The 20,213-nt window shown below is 36.8% G+C and overlaps 2 protein-coding genes across 2 annotated transcripts in view; both read right to left on the reverse strand.

The window, feature by feature from the left end:
* Nucleotides 1–51: 51 nt before the first annotated feature.
* On the reverse strand, nucleotides 52–12,738 carry LOC109041808 (protein odr-4 homolog). The gene is made up of 9 exons (XM_019058243.2): nucleotides 12,280–12,738; nucleotides 11,141–11,287; nucleotides 10,208–10,413; nucleotides 8,842–9,022; nucleotides 8,075–8,278; nucleotides 6,966–7,091; nucleotides 5,412–5,508; nucleotides 4,488–4,667; nucleotides 52–3,875 (listed from the first exon to the last, which is right to left on the reverse strand). Exons 1-9 carry the CDS (start codon nucleotides 12,376–12,378, stop codon nucleotides 3,715–3,717), a joined length of 1,401 nt encoding a protein of 466 aa, XP_018913788.2. The 5' UTR covers nucleotides 12,379–12,738; the 3' UTR covers nucleotides 52–3,714.
* A 2,748-nt stretch (nucleotides 12,739–15,486) lies between these two features.
* Wnt2 (Wnt oncogene analog 2) overlaps nucleotides 15,487–20,213 on the reverse strand; it is a 97,053-nt gene continuing 92,326 nt past the window's right edge. Inside the window, exon 6 of the mRNA XM_019058231.2 lies at nucleotides 15,487–17,670. Coding sequence (XP_018913776.2) covers nucleotides 17,519–17,670 — 152 coding nt within the window. The 3' untranslated portion in view covers nucleotides 15,487–17,518. The remainder of the gene's footprint in view (nucleotides 17,671–20,213) is intronic.

The following is a 20,213-nucleotide window of genomic DNA, read 5'->3' on the forward strand; positions in this document are numbered from 1 at the left end:
CTCATAGGTATGATTCACTTAGCCACTTTACTTAGAATAATCAAACGAAAGTATCGAGAAATCAAATTTTTTTTTTTGAAATTTTAATGAATTAAAATACAAAATCATTATTTGAACATAAAATATAACAATATGTAAGCAAAAATATTATTTCTCTTAAATACTAATCTCATCTTTGTTTAAATTTTGGGCAGGCAGGAGGTAGAGACCTATCGATACTTGCAGTATCAGCTTTGTTGCTCAATGTTTACTTATACAATTTCATGACAGAAATAGAATTGTCAGCCAAAATTTTAACATGCTCATGTAACAAAAGTTGTTTAGCAATGTCACAAAGAAAATTTCATAAAAATAAGACGAGTCAAATCCTTTTTAGAGCTGTTTTTGAACTTAAAAACAATAACAAGCTGGAATTGCTGCTACTCTCTCTAAGAGAAGGATTGATAAAATGTAATATTGCGTTTAGTATATCTGATGATCCCGCGCTCATGTATGAATCTTCTAACTCAAAAACAACCTACCTCAGGTTATTGATGATGTTCATTTTTTTTTGGCGAAAAAACACTCCTTTTCTGATCGTAACACAGTTTTTATCGTCTCCTGAAAAATTAAATTTTTCCGAGATGGGTCGTTTCCGAACTGAGAGATTCATTTGGCTTTGAGTGGTATTTTTACAAACTCATGGAATGTTTACTTCCATGTAATGTTAGAATACTGAGTTTTGTTCATCTGATAATACCGTGCCCATATTTGGCTTTGGGTAGTATTTCAGTAACTCATGGAATGTGTGTTTCCATAAAATTTTTGACGACGAAAAAAAGCCTGTTTAAATTTGAAGCAAAGATCAAGCTTCAGTGACATTTAAAATGACATAATACTTAGAGTAGGTTCACTTAATTTAAAAAAAATTAACAAAACAAAAAAACTAAAAAGTCTGATAGGAGCTCTAAAAACAGTACACATGGCAACTTAGTTTCTTTCTACTCTTAAAAGATTGAAATAAAACTTCAATAAATCTATGAGCAATAAATCCTGATGACATGATTAAACCTGAGTTCTAGATCGGGATTTGAACTTGCGGCGGATAGGTTTGTATTAGTTTCTACTTTCAACTTTCATGCGCAGAAGACAGTTTTAGCGATACCCTCTCAGAGAAGGATATTGGTTTTCGATATCTGTGCACTACAGCAGTACGGTGTCGTCATACTCAGTCAATCCTCAATCCCAATTAGACAACAGCAGCGCAGTCGCGTGCAAACAGAAAGTAAACCACTGTCAAGTTAAATGATGTGAGTTTTACAAAGTTTGCCCTGGATAGATGAAAAACTGGGCAGAAACATCAACTCATCTTCAAAACCACCAATTTCTGCCTATTTTGCATTGCATTGATTTCCTATTAGTAGAGAAATTATCAACCGCTGATAGTGCTCCTGGACTTGATGGAAAAATGCAAGATTGTACATAAAATTGTTGACAATTAATGCAGCATGCTCACTTCTGAAACCTTATTTCTAGTTTAGAAACCCATCTCAGACCTTAGGGTTAAAATAGGCAGAAAACTTAGAAAGTTAGATTTTGCTAAAGAATTTGAATGCAAAATATTGATTATTACGAGAAACTATTCAGAAGCAATAATGTAAATCTTACTCTTGATTAAATACGATTTCTTCCCCTGTTCTACACTGCTATTGAGTAAAACGAAAAGAATGTAGAGATTAACTCAATAATTTTGGTTTCATGAATGAAACAAAAAAGTAGTAATATGGCTCTCGTACAACCTAATACAACCTAATGAGCTATGTTTGAAACTTTTCCCATTCATAAAAAAGTTTTAAGATCTATGTCCACAAAGCAATAACTTGAGGCGGAAAGGGCAGAACTGACATTCTTGGAAAAATAAAGTTATTTGAATTATTAATATGCTTGAGATGTGTGAAAAATTTCGTGGCAATATCTGATGCGAGACGAAAAACTCCAAAACTTAAAAATAACATCAGAAGCAATTGAGCCACCAAGAATTTTTCTCATGATATTTTAAGATGGAAAAAGTTTATTAGTTATGACCTTTTTCCTCTGAGCTACTGATGTAGTTTTCAAAGATAGGGGGACAGATGAGCTATTTTTGCACCCAGGGAAAAAACTAACATCTATGGTCGAAAAAATAATCAGTCAACCCCAAATCAGCAGCAATTCATTTTTAGTTAGCTTTTCACTTTGTATGTATGACTGATTGCTTACAGTGCCATTTATTCTTTCATCACTACTAGAGAGTAGCGCAAGTTGCCTTCCGCCTACTTTGTCACCGGGAAAGGGTCCTTTGCAAGTTCAGCTAAAGCAAAATCAACAGATTTTTCTGCAGGAAAAATTACTTAGAAACTTGATGGGTGCATTGACATAGAGTCTAAAAGAGACTCCTTACCTTACAATCTGAGTGAGATATTTGCTCGTTTTTTAGTTCCCCCTTTTAAAAGTGTGCTCAAGTATTTAAGCATAGACGTAATTTGATACAAATGAGACTTACAATTCCTCGCAAAACTTAAAATGGCTGTTATATAGTGATGCAGTTTCTCCATTAAAAACAGACAACATAATGGACATTTTTGTATCTTACATCCTTTCATTTCTGATTTCATACATACATACGAGTCGCTGTTATAGCGCTCTTTGGCGCTTTGCGACACCTAATCGCCATTTCTGATTTCCAAGTTTCATTTTATAAGAGGAGGTTCTTTTATGGTTGTACGTTTAAGTTTCTGCATTATTTGATGGTGGCCAATGTAAGTTTTTGTGTGGAACCATGGAGCTGGGTAGACTCGTCTACGTCAAATTACATCAAAATTACAGTTGAATATCTTTTAAAGCTAGAACCTTACAAATGCGCAAATTTCTTAGGCAAATTGTGAAGTATGGAATAAATTTCAGGCTTTGTCAATGCACTTGTTGTGATTTTAGAGCCATTTTGCTTGAAAGGCAACTCTTGCTTTTGCTTTGACTGAAGTTTGTAACGAATCCATAGCAACTATTCTAACCCCCCCCCCCCCCTTCCTTAACATTCTGCTGATATCAGGAGCCAGCCTTTACAAATGACTCCTTAAATCTGGCCCTACTCAAAAAGCAATTTTCAATAGACTGATTTAGTGGCTATGTCATAGTTTTATGGATACAGTTTCAATGGTTTATATGTAGGCAGACACATAAATTTGCCGTGCTTCTGCCTTGGTAGTAAAATACATCCCGATGTTAACTACAATCAAAATTTCTTGCATTTAATGAATTGTTAATTGAGTGATGACTGGTTGATGACAAAATAGTGATGCAATAATACAATTAAGTCACACAGAGTCTGGACATGGACCAAAAGGATAGATATTTATTCTCTTGGTCCATGATCAAGACAAGAGTTTACGTTTGTCTGTTTAGGTTTGAACCATCACAAAAATTAATTATGCAATTTAACGCAATTATTGATAATTGATTCATTGAATATTGCATGAATAATATAGCCACTAAACCAATCCATACTTATCTTTTGCAAGAATTGCGAAGTAAGGGAAAAAATCTACTTCCCCAAAGATCTTGTTTCAAAATTGGTAAATACTTATATTGAGCATGCTATTTTGATCAAGAAAGCACCTCAACATCTTATGAGAAACAAAAATGTTTTTTCCACGTAAAATTCTTATTAGAGGTCAACTTCTTCACATACTACAGTGGTCACTGCCTGGAATATAACTGCACAATGATTGAAATTAGTAAAATGGCGAGAGCAACGATTAAGCTTGCAATTCGTAAAGTTGGAAAACTGAAACCCTGTACAGTTTTTGCACCTTGTAATGCGAACTCTGCGAGTCTTTCATCACTGTCCAAAGAATTGCCTGAAAAAAAGAGAGAATAACCATTTATTTTTAGGAACTAAATATCATTTCAAACGAGGCTTATGGGACGAGGAGAATAAGGGCATTCCTTCAAAAGCAATAATGTCTATATTTCAGATTTCACTTTTGACTACCCAAATTTGAATCGCAATGAGTCTCATGCAAACAGGAGAAACAGCCAACTGAATGCACTTACTAAAAATGCATATTTCAGTATGGACATGCAAAAAAAAAAAATTGAGTACATTTCTTATGAATTTAGCTCTTTTCCTACTGACGAGTCCGGCTCGACCCTGTTTGTTCAGCTCTCAAGGACCGAGTACATATAAATCACTACTGGGTATGAAAGATTTGTTAAAATAAAAACAGCAATAAAACATTCAATAATTCTTAGGAGAAGGAAGCCAACTATGTGCCCACCTCTGGAGCTATTGTTTAGGTAATCTTTCCCCTGGGAGCTGGCCGGTCATGCAAATTTTTGCTGGTCTTTTTACATCCATTCGGTCAGGGTGCTGATAAAATCCTCCTTCTCATTCATAAACTTACAACATGCAAAAATATTCACTGAAAAGAAATACTTTTTGCCTACGACTTTTACACTGTTACACATACCTGCTTTGCCTTCAAAATTCTTGTTTATGAGCGTGGCATCAACTTTCAGGTCAAGAAATTCTTGAAGTGATTGATGTATTTCTGAGACTCCCTCTCCCGGAAAAAGGTAGTCATAGAAATTAATGTCTGAGTTGGCAAGAGAAATCATGACTCGTCTTGGGGGCTCATGGAGAACAGTTCCTAGAGATAGAAAAAAATTAATAGAATGATTAGAAGCAAATAATGGTTAATGGATAATTGAGAATGAGCGATGAGTTAACCCAGGATTTAGATAGGATGGGTCGGGTAATGTTTTTTCAAATGTCTATCAGTAATTTGTCAGGGTCAAAAATGTGACACTAATTACCGATGTTCAAGAGAAATATTAAAGACAAATTTTTACATTGCATGATGAAATTACAGCCATACAGGATGCGTTGTCAAAGTAGTCTGTTTGGGACCTTTTGGAGGTGGAGTTACCCCATGCCATACAGTTGGCGTTGTTGAACTCCGTTTGAATTACAATTAAAATAGGAATGCCCAACTTTTCTATCAAACACTCAAAAATCTTAAGGGATCGATGGGACTGTTGAGTTGCATTTAGTAGACAGAGGAATTGGATGAGTTTACTTTGGCAAAACTTCGGATAATGACTTTTGAAAAATCATAATTGAAAACTCAAAAAATTCAAACTTAATAATCATATTTTAATGTATTCTGAAGCTAAGACTAAGGTGTCAAATGATGGTAAGCACTATTTTTTTAAGCTTTATGGCTTGAGTCTTAGGTATACATTACCAAGGCTTATGCCTACACTGAATGCAAGAAAGCACTGTATTGTTTTCTGATAAGAGACATGTTTTAAATGAGTAAATTATAAAATAGATGAATATGTACAGCACACTTTTGATGTGATTCACCATATCACTTCATGAGGACACTCACCATCAGTCGGAGTGGCTGCTGCTTCTTCTTCAATGAGTGTTTCATAGTGCATCTCCAATCTTGAAAAAAGGGACCGTAATATATCTTCTTTCAAAATCTAGCAGCAAAAAAAAAACATTAGCATTAATAAGCACACAATATTCCGTTTTGAAAATTTTATTCCAGATATGAATTTCTTTTTGAATTAGGCGATTCTGCTCATATTTCTTCGTTCTAATTTGGACATGAGGTTATATTTTATTGTTTCAGCTCAAATCAGGACGGATCAATTAGGTCAAATATTGCAATTATCACAAATTGGTACATTGAACGCAAGAAAGATGTAACTGGAGCTAGACTAGAGCACGAAAAAAATGTTCTTGTGACCCGATCCGTTAGGAGGTCATAATTTGTAACTTACAAGTTTAAATTTAACTAGGGAACTGCGCCCCCTGGCCGGTCCGAAGTCCCGATCCCCAGAGGCGCTTCGCGCCTCTAATGTGCAGTTATCATGGGATTGTTAAAAGATCATTAAGAGTTAAGGATAACCCGGTTTGCAGACAGCGGGAAGCATGTGAGAGTGCGTGGTGGGAGGGGAGCGGGGAGTAAGTCATTCTCCATGATTTTTCGTATTCGATAGCAGGAGATTTGGTTCAAAATTTAATGTCGTAAATTTGGATTGTGTCTCATGGAAGAGATGAATTAAGAACGGAAATTTTGAAACACCGCAATGGAGATACGCGGTTTTGCACTTCAGTCGGTGCGATACGGACATCCAACAAGCTTATATACTTGCATCAAGTCCCCGTCACCGCCGACCAACGCGTTTGTCGATCGAATCAACTACAGGTAGTATGAGCAGGGAGTCAAAACGCCTTCTATTTCTGGAACGCAATACGGACATCCGTCGAGGTTGTATAGTTGTATCACGGCGCCGTAGCGAACGCGTCCCATTGTTTATCGTTACAGACGAAAATAGGTTGAGAGAGGCCAGTCATAATGCTTTCAATTTTATATGTACATATTTTGGGGCAAAATGAGAGACGACGTTTCTCCATTTGCGACGTTGCAGACTTCCTTAGAAATTTTATTTTTCTTTCGAAAAGCTGGTCAACATAGAACTTAAATTCTCCATGATTTTTCGTATTTGATAGCAGAAGATTAGGTTCAAAATTTAAAGTCGTAAATTTGGATTGTTTCTCATGGAAGAGATGAATCAAGAAAGGAAATTTTGAAACACCGCAATGGAGATACGTGGTTTCGCACTTCAGTCGGTGCGATACCAAGATCCATCACGAACCGGTTGGTTTGTGACATGATTAGCGTTACACCCTCAGGGTGACATGGCACCTTTATGATTTTATACTATAGAATAATATTTTTGATTGATCTCCACGAGTCAGACACCAGCACCTGTTGCTGTCTGTAAATAAGGAATTCTGTTAGCTCTGTAACCTGCTGCTGTCACCTATGTTTTGAAAGGAAAAGGTCTAGAAAAGGAGATAGATTTAATAGTGCTAAACAAAAAAAAAAAATTAAAAGGCTCAAACTTATTTTAGTGAGATGAACACTTACCTTAATTCCATCACCCACTGTCCCTTTTTCGTGGACATAAATATGACTTTCTAAAACTCCGGAGCACTTCAATTCTAGACTTTTACATCTGCTGTATGGCCTTATATTACAAACTTTATTGCAATCCTAAAACATAATTAAACGCAAAATATTATGAATTTGACACTTTTCTGAAAACTGAGCCAGGAATGTACAATTATAGTTTCATAGATCCAAATTTCTTGGCTAAGTGCTTTAAGATGGTACATTGAAAGTCAGCTTCAGCGGTATAGTGGTCAAGGCAGTTCGCTGCCAACACTGAGGTCCCGGGTTCAATCCCTGCAGATGACAAATATTTGAGGACACTCAAATGTCCGTCATCGTGACCGTGGATGACTATGCCACTCTAATACCCTGACCCTACGAGGTAACAGGGTGCGGGAGGGACATAGTCACCCAGTAAGTAATTCGTCTGCACTGTTCGACTGGGTTGTGAAAAATCAATAATCACTCGTAGTGTGTGCAACTGCCAGCGCTACCTAGATAAACATCGTCAAGAATAGAGGTGAACTATGCAACTTCAGAGCTGACATAGATGGATTGAGCGCATCCTATCATCAGTTTTTCTGTGGTAGAGAAGAGCCTCTATAAATTCTCCTTGGTGGGTTCAGAGATTGGCCTATTATCAAGGAGATGATAGTGCCCCTCTATCCATCTTTGCTCTGTTTTTCAGTTTACACTGATTCCTACCTTGGTCAGTTGCATGCTCATTTTCTCGTTTTAATTTTTACATTTTTAAGCTTCTGTTCCAGTTGAGAATGGGCATGTAACTGGCCCGAAACGTCCTGGCTGTTTCATGTCTCCTCTAGCCTTGTATACCCATTTGTTTTTTGTATTTTAGTGTGTTTTTATTGTTTGAAATTAGGTACATACCTCAAAGAAATTGAAGGATAAACTAAAATATCTTGCAGTGCAATCAGTTGTTCATCCTCTCATAATATTGAAGAAAGCAGCTTCGAGTCTTTGCATTTTTCTGCTCTCTTTCCCCTCATGCAGATTGTTTTTAATTAAAAATACATTTCAAGACACCATTGATTTTCTGGGCCCAAAAGCAAGAAATATGACTTTACCTGGTAAAAATCTACGATGTGAGTGGAGAGAATGTTTGCAATTTTCCTTTTGCCGGAGCCAGTTTTACTATCTGCTAATTTGGTTGAGAAGACATCGCTGTCATTTCCTTCTAGATTGCTTAAAGGTGTCGACTCAGCTCTCATATGACTGTTGATGGTAAAAATTGATATTTCTAGATTGTCTGCAACTGCTTGCACAACTTTCTGTAGGAATGAAAAAGATGTTTAGAATTACTTGGAAAACAAAAAATTTTTCATCTGACATTTACACGTATGATATTTGTGAAATGCTAGTGCTGAATATTTCAATTAAGATAAATGTCAGTGACATAAAATAAATTGGGTGAACTAAATGATCTTGAAGATGGTGACTGAGAGGTCAGAAAAACCACTAAAAGCCCGCTCTGTAACGTTTTAGTGGTGACTGTTACAAAGTTTCTCTGAAAAATTAAAGGATTAAACCTATCATAAGTATATGTTTTCCTTACAGAGAAAAAAGTTTGTTTAGGATGATGCTTTTACATTCAAGTAAAACTTGACAAAAGTGACATTTGCACTTATCAGCAAGAGTGGCCAGTCCCATTTTCATGTCTAGAAGATATATTTTTTACTGCATATCATCAACTTCTTGTATCTTTTCATTTGACATATATCTTCCTGGAACATCTGTAGGTTTCGATAAATAGATTTCAAGATTGTGTTCCAGTGAGCGGTGTGAGAGAAGACTTGACTACTCAACAAAAAAACTAGAGTTAAAAGTTACTCACATCGAATTGGCTTTGAAGGGATTGTTTCAAATTATCAGGACTGAACTGAATTGAACCGACGCTATCTAGATTAAAATGGCACTTGAGTTGGTGCCACCGGGTTGGTTGTGAAGTGAATCTCCATTCTACTGGTTTCAGATTTGAGCTGGCATTTTCCACATTAAAACTTTTGCAGGAATACCTATGGACACAAGGAAATAAATTGGGATAAATACATATCATGCATAAAATTATTTTAAAATTAATTAAAATCTTTTCATGAAATCAGTAGGTTTGGGTTCAAATAGATGTGGAGGAGAGTTTTAATTTAGGAATAATCCTGTTGTGTAACATTTATCTGATCCTTGCCTACATGAAATGCAGGACATCTCCCTTATAAATTAACACTGGCATCTTTTCTTGGATTAAAAGAACAATTTTTCTTAAAGGTTTACATTTCAAAATAATATTTTTAAAAATTGTGGGATAAATTGTATAATTAACAGAGATACTCCCATCTTTTCTTACAACTGTGAAGTCACTGGTACTTTTTAGTTTCTTCTGAAGATATACTCCTTGTAAATTTCTATTTTCTTCCGGATTTTATCTTAAAAGTACATTATGCACCCTTGTAATAGTTCAGAGTTAAACTGCAGTCATTTATAAGGGGACAGTATTATGGGTCTGCCTCCAAAATCAATGATTTCAGTCTTGAACGGAAGCTTATGTAAGACGGACACCTGTTATTGACATGATTCAGCATTTTTAACTATGGACCTCTGAGAGGCCCCCATCAGTCCTTTAAAAATTCCGTACATCAGATAGAGAGGCCACTATGTGATGCACTGCTCACTAATTATGCCTTGATACTCAGCTACTAATGCATGAACTAGTCTAGCAGCTACCAAACTGGATTAATGTTTTGAAAGTCAAGGGTTTGATTCTTACATCTACCAATCTTACGCGCTTGAGTTTTTATACAAATATTACATGTTTTTATTTCATTCCCTTAGTAAAGGAGGTGCTTGTTCAATGAATTTGCAATTTTCATGGAAAGAGGAGAAAGAGATATAAAAAAATTAAAATTCTGGTAGAAATTCAAGTCCGTCAGATTAGTAAAGGTGGGAATCAAACCTAAGACCTTCAGAACACTAAACCAGTGCAGTAGCCAAATCGAAATGCCTATGACCGTTCATGTATGAGCGGTCAAGAATAGAGGTATAATGAATGGGCAAAGGTTTCTGCCAGAAATCAAGATGTTAGGTCTTCAGTTATGTACATTTTAAAAGTTAAACAACTATCATGGCAAAATCTAGAAAGATAAGAGTTTGACCTCCTTGCACCTTTTAGTGCATATCAGATAAAGACATTAGAAAAATAAAAATACCTGAGAGAATTCCTAGCAAACTGAAGAACTATTTTTTCCGAGCTGGTTCCATTGCCAAACAAGAATTTATCTGCTGTTAACTTTTTATGAATCTGCACGACTGTAGATCGAAATTTATTCTGTCCTGCGGTGTCAATAAGGATATCGTCTGGTCCGATGACAAAAATTCCCAAGACTGATATTCCGCCAGGGAGCATGCGTGTAACCTGAAAAAAATAAGAATAAGGATTTGGTTAAAAGAATCAGTGAGATGAAAGGGTGAACAAACAGATGATGCAAGAATCAATGGTCTAAAAATTTGATCATTAATACAGGATATCTGCTCAAAAGCTGGATATCCCTCTTTAAGTGCAAATGATGTTCACAATGATGTTAATCTCAAGAGACAGGCAAGAAGGGGACATGATGGAATAGCAATGTGTGCCTAGACAAAAACTCTTGGAAGTTTTACAAATTCAAATAATATTTTATTTTTTTAAGTATAGAGGGTGTACACTCATAGGCTATACTGTACTATTCTACCCAATAACTAATAATCCCTGGTCATAATAGAAACTGTGAGTTATATTTTTTCCTTCACCAAAAATAATACATGAGCAACAGACACTTACAATGTGGCAATCTGAGATACAAAATTTAGTCATCGATATGTTGCTTGTAATGACATCGTGAGGAAGCCACATCAAAAAACTTTTGTTAAGGGCAGAAATAACAGGAGGCTTTTTACATGAGAAGGTCTGAGTAGTGACCAATTGGAAGTTTTTGCAGAGAGTGACAAAATAACATACTTGGATTAACTTGGATAAATTTAGGATATCATGGGAAGTACAAAACTCAGCATCCAAGACACACAAAAATTTAAATTTTTAATTATACCTTTGAGTAGTAGCAAGAATACGAAGACAGGAATAAAATAAGTAATATGTAACTTACACATTTTGCATGCTCAGCAACCCATGATTCTTGCAAATCACTCATTTTAGATAGAGATCCTACTTTCACTGGTGCTGAATCTTTAGTTTGAGTCTCATGAAGAGGCGTCCGTATAAGATGCAATACATAGTCATTTTCATTTATTGTCTGGAAAAATATAGCGTTTAGGGTTAAATACATTTCAGAGTAGACAATGACACAAAATGAATGATCACAAACTTAACAAAATATTTATGAGTTTACCTTTTGAATAGAACCCAAAAAATTATACTTGCCCTTAATTGTCAAGTAAATGCTCAGTGATCTATGAGAGGTGTTAAATACTGAATTTTTAGGAGCTATAGTGCCAGTATATGGGTTGGATTTTGCGTTGGATTTCATGAAGTCTATCCTTCCATTCAATGTTGTCAGATGAAAAGTTGAAAAAAATTGATGTTGAGAGGCCATATTTTCTTTCTGGTTTCAAGACAAAACTAGAAAATATTTGATAATAGAGTAGGTAAGTGAAAAAATCAATAGGTGCTGTCATCCTGAGATCTTCCCCTACGTGTAGTAATCATATGATGCATTCTGTTGCTAACTTTCAACTTCTGTAGTCTTAAAATTATAGTTTATAAAAGCATTTTAGGAACAAACAGAGGAAAAGAAGATCAGGCTGGTCATGAAAAAAGGATTGTTTCAGAGACATTAACGCATATGCTCTTCTAAGTTGCAGTTATTGTCATTGACATCTGATGATTTCTCAAAGATTTTGTTTCTTACTTCCAGCCAAATGGCATCAATGAAAAATTATGTTTGTCTTTAAAGTTACTTATTCAATTATCGGTTGGATAATTGAGTGACTGTCACATGGTCAAACCTTCCATTCAATTAAGTCAAGCAGTTCTCAAAAAAGGCAGACTGTTAGATCATGCTTCAAGGGGCCAGCATTGAGTACTTAATAGTGAAAAAGCTGTTCAGTTCCTGACAAAAGTGTAATTTTGAAATCAATCACTGGCAATACGAACAGATGTTGACTTGCGAACAAAAAAAATCATAAGTCGAGCTTTTGATACCATCATATTCATAAAAATGTTCCCAAATAATATCAATGCTAAAAATATACAATGATCAACAGTATTTCTAGAGATTTCACTTACCTGTCCAACTATCAGACCAGGAATGAAGCCGACGGAGCCTTTTGCTAAAGCTGTCAAATAGTTCAACAGAACTTCCTCTGCGAGAACAGCTTTCCCCATTTGAACTGACGTATTGCTAAGACTATGAGAGAACGCCTTGTAACTGGACTGGTATGAATTTTTATGCTATAAAATATAGTTTCATATCAAGTGTAGCACATAATATTTTAGTAATACTTAGTTTGATTTGCTCTCGCTATTTGCATAACACCGAGCTACATGCATACGCGTTCGCACGTTGATACCACTGAAACTTGTGAGGACAGAAAGAACATCACCGAGAGGCCACGAGTGAGGGTTTATCCGATAAACTCAATTTTTTATGGGCGATAGAATTTATTAAATTGAAAAATTGCTTTGATTAACGAACAAGTGTTATTGCGATGGAGAGAGGAGAGAGGTAGAACGGAATTGAGGTTAGGTTGGATTTTGTCAACACGACACAACGTCATCAGCTGATCGAGTCTCTGTTGCATTAGCCAATCATCGAATCGAATTTTTTTGTGCGTTAGCCAATTAGCGAAGCGATCATTTCCCGCTAAATTATTACCGCTAAATTTAATTTTGCGGGCGGTGACACACGGTTGCGTCTTGAATATAAGGCGTAAGACGCAAAGACGTCGTTTTTGATCCTGTTTTTTCTTCGATCCTTTTTTGTAGCTTTTTTTGATGCTACTGTTCCCCTCTTCCTCCTCCTCCTCCTCTGCTTTTTCCTTCTACTTTTTCTACATAATGTATTCTTTGTCTGCTGTTTCTTCTGCTGCTGTTTCTTCTCCTGCAGCTCTTGGTGTTTCTTTTTCTTCTGTCTCTTCATTTGCTGGTTTTTCTCACTCATTTTACGCGAAGAGCATTTTAAAGGTCACGGATATCCAGCGTGAAGTCTACATATTCATAAATTCTACGGACATCCGGGACCAAAATTGCATGCAGTCTACGGATATTTGTGAGAGATGCACTGAAAAAATGGTATGCTGTTTTACCACCTAGGATGTCAAATATGCGTTTGGTGAGTGGTGTGGTGATCCTGAGATGCAGCCTTGATTTCCCACGCAGTTGAACTTGCATTCACAGGATGTAAAATTAACTGCGAGAGCAGTAACGGCAGTGTCTTGGGATCACCAGACACATTTTTGACATATTGGGTGCTAAAACAGCATATTATTTTTTCAGTGTGTTGAGGGTTTTCAACATTTTTAAAATATTTAGTTCACATCCTTTTCTACCGTATTGATATTGAAACTGCAGAGATGCGTGTCTCGGTTGCGGTTTTTCGAAATCTCCACTCATACTTTTTTTTTTTTTTTTCAAAAGGAGACCAAACTAACATCATGGCTTGAAATTTTCACAGACTTTTCTAATGTAAAGAAGAAAAATCTGTGAAATTTTTAAAAAAATGACATTTATTAGTTTTCCACGTAGAAAACAGAGTATGATAGGAAGTTTGCAATAACGCCGTCAGGATACAACTTTTAATTCGTACCTCGGTTACATCTTTATTTTTCGATGCTAAGCCGGGTCAAGTTGATCCGAGGCTTAATAAAAACACATGGCTCGTGAGTTGTGTGGGACCAGCGCATTCGAGCTGTAGATTTACTGATTAAGGTTACGAACACATCGTAAAAAAGAATCAGACATCAAATTGGAAAAAAGGAGAAAAAAGCGAGTAAAACTCAACAATAGAGTACCTGTATACTAGAGTCCCTTTATACTGAGAGTCAAGACAATTCGGCTCATGGATGTCACAAACGGGAATAAAGATTACAGAAATTGAACGTTTTTCGTAATCTTTGATCGGCCCATTCTCAAATGCCTTTCTCCGTTCCTCCTCTCATTCCGTTTGTTCCTTGCCGAACCCGTAATTCCCTGGTCCATTCCAGATTATAATCTTTGCAATTGGTGAAAGTGTAATCTTTACTCCCGTTTGTGACACCGTGGAGGCCTAAAATACGGGAACCAATCAGAAATGGATTCAAATTGTCTTGACTCTCAGTATAAAGGGACTCTACTGTATACGGGAGAGTATTGCCATACCAATCCTTTTACTGCAGAAAAAGTGTGCCGCTTTCTGATTTGTCGGCTATTATGGAGCTCCGAAGGTGACCCAATGTAAACAAACCCCAGCCTCTCCGCTTATAGTTTGGCCCGATGTAAACAAACAAGATGGTGACAAGTTCTAAAAAGTTTTAGACATGATTTTGGACGTGATAAACATTTTTTTATGATCAAGTTCTGGATTAAATTCAGATCGAACTTTGATGGATATTTTTGCCGAAAATTAACCTTTGAGTGTGATTATCATTCATTTCTCAGCCGATAATACGTGTTCCTCTAGGTCGTGTATGTTTACATTGGGCCACATTGGGCCAACTTTGGAGCTCCATGATAATCTAAAACTGATGAACCAATCAGAGAGTGGCACAGAGATGGCAATACTCTCCCGTATATAGGTACTATACTCAACACAACCTATGATAGGAGAGACGTATTCGGGCCTCGTTTTTTAACGTTGCTCCCGAGTCTAGCGACAGCTTTGACAATATTAGAGCGTAGCGTCGAGAGGTAACGCCTGGCGCTATCGCGCCTTCAATTTTGCAGACGCAACATGGACATCCATCACGTATGAATAGTTGTATTTCTGCGCCGTAATTAACCCGCGTCCTTTCCCGTGTTCTATTTCCATGTAGTGTTGGAGTCCGTTTGTCTTGTTTGTAAATAATGTTTCAACTTCAAGGGCTTCGTGAGCAACACGGTCGCAAATAGGAGAAACGTATATCCATCACTGATCGTAGATCAACCTCCATGTAAGGCGTAAGTCCGCAATCACATATCTCGTTTGCGGTGTCTGAAAAACTTCGTCTCTACGTTATTTCTTTAAAGGAGAACAATAATTGACATCATGCCTTGAAGATTTTGCAGAGTTTTCTTCGCACAGAGAAGAAAAATCACGGCAGTTTTAAAGAATTGTCGTTGAGTAGTTTTCCGTTTAAAAAATAAAGTATGATAGGAAGTCTGCGACGTCGCAAACCGAGTTATGTGGTTGCCGACTTGCACCGTTGATATGTCGCGTGTAAAATTTTAAAATTTCAGTATTAATATGTGATAAAAAATATCTTTGAGTGGGAAAATCGTTGGGTGTATAATTGACAAATATAAATACGAATACTTACACAAAATTATTTTATTTCTACAAAGTAGTTTACAGATAATGGTTAGTAGCTGAAATCGCATACATTGCTACATTAGCTCAAAAAACCGAAGTGATTTTGTACTTGACGAGTCTTCTGCGGACTCGATAGGCTCCATAAAAAATTCATTTTAATTCTATGAAATCCATGGACTTTCAAGCACAGTTTTAATACAATTTTGGAAAAACTCTCTCAAAAGAAGAAGTAATACACCTCCACTGCCAGAAAAATAAAAAGTACTCAGTGATGAAGCAGAATCAATGTATTTAAATCTCATTACTCCTCGAGGGCTCAAAATGATAGACATTTAAGAATGAAGCGAAGGTTCATCCGTCATCAGAGCCGGATCCAGCAATTTGGCAACACCGAATTCCCTCCATTTAAACCTATGCTAAGTAATCGATTCTTTTCGGAGCAGCTGGCCCCTCCAAGAATCGATACTTTTCCATAGGTTTAAACGGAGAAAAGATAATTTTGTCAATTCACTGGATCTGTCAATGTTCGTCATTCATCGTGGAATCATTACTTCAGTTTATGCCTTAATTTATTTCTGTTTTTTCCCCATCTTCTTTCGTCTTTATTATTTTCATTATTTTCTACCTCTTCGTCTTCGAATCATGAGTACGCCCGCGCTTTATGACTAGAAAACAAGAGATTTGACTTGTTTCTATTCCATTAAACGAGGCTGAATATTATAAATGATTGTTTGAGTTCGGTTTGAAGATAATACTTCAAAAAAAATTGAAAGTTTCATTTATTTACAAAGTGCAAGCTAAAAAACCCATAGACGAGAATGACTACCATAATGAAGTTACTTAACAATTATAACAATGACTCAACTGAATATTATTATTTTTCGGATAAGTTACTATCGAAACTGTAAGAGAATTTTTTTTTGTTAAAGGTACATTATCGATAAATGTGTATTTACAGAGTTTGCGATTATTTACAAAAGTTTTTGGCACAGTTTTTTACTTACTTACTTACTTATTTATTTATTGCTCAGATGTTAGCATTAAAAAGTTTCCTCAAAAATGGTTAAAAATTGTACAAACACTAATTATTACTTTACCTGTTGGCTTTATTTTTTTGCTCGTAAGCGAGAGAGGTATGATGAGGAGAGCCCGAGCCCCTTCAATCAGTGAATAGGCAACAAATACAACACTCGGGCTCATTGTCAGTAGCAATAACACCATGGAAATATCGCAATAAATTGCAATCTGTGCTACTTAGGTACAGCTGAAAGATTGACGCAAAGCAACGTGTCTAAAATTTCTTTAGACGATGACCTCTCTTTAAAAGATGGGTGCTTCGCACCTTATACTTAAAACTGTAACAGTGCTAAAAGGCCGTGTTCATATTCGCTCGTTTACTTCTTTTCCATCAGGAGGCCCCGTCCCCATGATGGTTTGCATGGTGACTATTGGAGGTGTAAGAAGGCCCTTTAATTTCCAATCAAAAATATCGCGGGTTTTAAAACCTTCAAGATAAGGTACCTTCTACCTTCTCTATCTACCTTAAATAAAATAAAATAAATTAAAATCAAATACAGATAATTTCTCTCGAGAACCATATTTTTTGTAATGGCAAGTCATTGTAACTTTTTCCGAAAGCCGTGCACTTGAAATTCGAGATTCATAACCACTGTTCTTTTTATGACACTACTCAAAGGTTTCTGGAACCTCCCTTAGTGACATTTTAAATCGCATAAGGCTTCCTCAGGGACTTTGGACTTTTTGAGGAACGACTATATATGAATACGGCCCAAGATACATTGCTAGAGAATGTTCTTTTAGTGCAGCCTCCATAATACAGCCCCTCGTAATGACAACAATGACAACATGCTATTACGGGCAATACTGCAGCACACGACAGAATGTAGGTTATGTTTCAGTAACACTCCGAGTCCTGCGGATTCTCCTCGTTGTCCATGAAGAGGAAAAGGCTTTTACGGTCGTTTGAAAACCAGCTTTTGAGGACTTGCGAGCAGGGATAAGATGGGAGTTCCCGTGATGTCACTTGCAGGTGTACAGCTCGATCTTCTCGGTGCAGATTTCGCAGAAGACTTGGCAACACCAATGGAATTTACAGCTGCACTGCCAGGATCTGGTGATTTGATGTGTGTTGTAACCTCGGCCGCAGCAGAGCAGATCGCACCCGTCGGATTCTGAAACAGGTTGTATTCTTCATGAAATCCATCGAATAATTGAATAACACCCACTTCGCAGAGAAAGGAACAACCTAAACCTAGAGTCCCTTTATACTGAGAGTCAAGACAATGTGAATCCATTTCTGATTGGTTCCCGTATTTTAGGCCTTCACAGTGTCACAAACGGGAATAAAGATTTCTGATTGGTTCCCGTATTTTAGGCCTTCACAGAGTCACAAACGGGAATAAAACGATTACATTTTCACCGATTGCAAAGATTACACTCTAGAATGGACCAGGGAATTACGGGTTATCGGCAAGGAACAAACGGAATGAGAGAAGGAACGGAGAAAGGAATTTGAGAATGGGCCGATCAAAGATTACGAAAAACGTTCAGTTTCTGTAATCTTTATTCCCGTTTGTGACTTCATGAGGGGGTGTTGTCTTGACTCTCAGTATAAAGGGACTCTACCTTAACCAAGTCGAAACCAAGGAAGAGAGTTTAAAAGTTTTATACTTTTCTAATGCCGGAATCACACGCTGAACTTGGCAGCTGAATATGAGAGTTAACAGTCATTGCTGAACGGTTGAATTTCGCAAATTCAAGTTATTTTCATCCAGATTTGTATCAAATCCATTCGAATAGTTTAGAAAAATCCGATATTATCCGATGTCACTGAGCCTTGTTGCTGAATTACATTCAAGCCACATTCAGCAAGTGATTCAAGGGTTTGACTCAGCATCAAGAAAAGACAATCATAGCTCTTACTTTAACTCTGGTACACGGAGAAAAAAACTTCGTTCGTGGGACCCGAAGTTGAGGCCATATGGATCTCTGAAGTTTTCGGATCACGTGTCTAAAAACTTGAGGTCCAGCTGCCGAAGTTCGGGTCAGACATTTGAATTACTTCGATATATACCGAAGGGTTCGGGTCACACATCTGAAGTACTCCGGTGCATACCTTGTATAGACGCTTGTACACAAGCGCACTGAAAAAAAATTCTCGGCGTTTTTACCAAGGTCCGTTGGTACCTTTACCATCTCACTTTTTTTACCAATTATTGGTAATTTTACCAAGACAGACTGATAAGCTTACCTAAAAACCGGTATTTTTACTGTTTCTCTCAGGTAAGAATACCACTTTTATTGGTAGTCAATTCCCGGTAACTTTGCCATTTTATATCGGTAATTCTACCACAGTCGATAAAAACTATTGGCGTTTTTACCGGGGTCCAGTAAAATTACCGAGAAAGTCAATAATTTTACCGAGATTTCTTGGTAAAATTACCAATTCCACAAATGGTAATTTTACCAAGAAAAAACTGGGATCAAATAGAACCCTGAATTCTTAGTAATTTTACCCTTTTCTTGGTAAATACACCGAGATTTTTTTTTCAGTGCGGCTTATACGCATTCTTATAATATTCATTTTAGCAAGATGTAGTAAGTGTTGGGTCGTAGGTTTGATTCTTATATTTCTTAACGTCCCATTTATTCCCATTTATATCCAAAGTCGACAACCTTGCGCTTCTTTGGGATGGTTGGACTCTGCGTCCTCCAATCGAGCTCTCATTGTCAGGTTGTGGTGGAGATAACGAAGCTTTGATCGCCCCGAGACCCGAGATGGCAATGGTTAATTGAAACAGAATTCGAACTCCAGTCTCGCGATCCACATTCTCACCGCACACTGTCGCTGCATTCAACCGGTGTCAAGTCGACAATGCACATTCATTGTGCGCCAGGTGGTTTAAAACTATGCGTACTCATGCTTGCACAAATGCGGAGAATCAAAAAACATAAACAGTTTTCCGTGTATTCCTCTTATCGGGTGCCCGAACCATGACCCTTCATTCAGCGAATACCTTGCTGAGCAATTCTTAAGGTGATTCGACGGACGCCATTTTTTGTGTCAGAGCGACGTGCGATATCGCATCGATTCGTTCCCTAATTTCAGCTACTTGTAATTTTTTCGAATTTTGAGATTGCACTTCTGTTTTCGAGGGACTAAAGAATTCATCTACCAAAAACAAAGAAATTCTACGTAATAAAGGCAGGGTTTTTTTAAGAGAAAAAATATAGTGTTCAATTCTGATATCGAAACTGCACTCGAATGCGATGTTTTCTCTCTTTTAAAACCGTGCCCACATTAAGTTGAATTTCTTTGTAAAATTTGGTACATGAATCCTTCAATCTCATTACAATGATCTCAACGATCTCAAAATTCGAAAAAAATGACAAGTAGTTTAAATTATGGAACTTTGTAAAATGGAAAAATGGTATTTTGTAAAAAGACTTTAACGCAAGGTTACAAAAGTAGAGTTCACTGGTCCCACCTTGTCAAGTGGTCCTTTGGTATTTTGTAAGAAGACTTTAACGCAAGGTTACAAAAGTAGAGTTCACTGGTCCCACCTTGTCAAGTGGTCCTTTGGTATTTTGTAAAAAGACTTTAACGCAAGGCTAGAAAAGTAGAGTTCACTAGTCGCACCTCGGAGGCCGTGCCTAAATTACGTAACGTTCTAGAGGGAGAGGGCTCTGGGAGAGCGTTACGCCCTTTTTTCTT

This window comes from Bemisia tabaci, chromosome 6 (assembly GCF_918797505.1).
Source record: "Bemisia tabaci chromosome 6, PGI_BMITA_v3".
NCBI lineage: Eukaryota > Metazoa > Arthropoda > Insecta > Hemiptera > Aleyrodidae > Bemisia > Bemisia tabaci.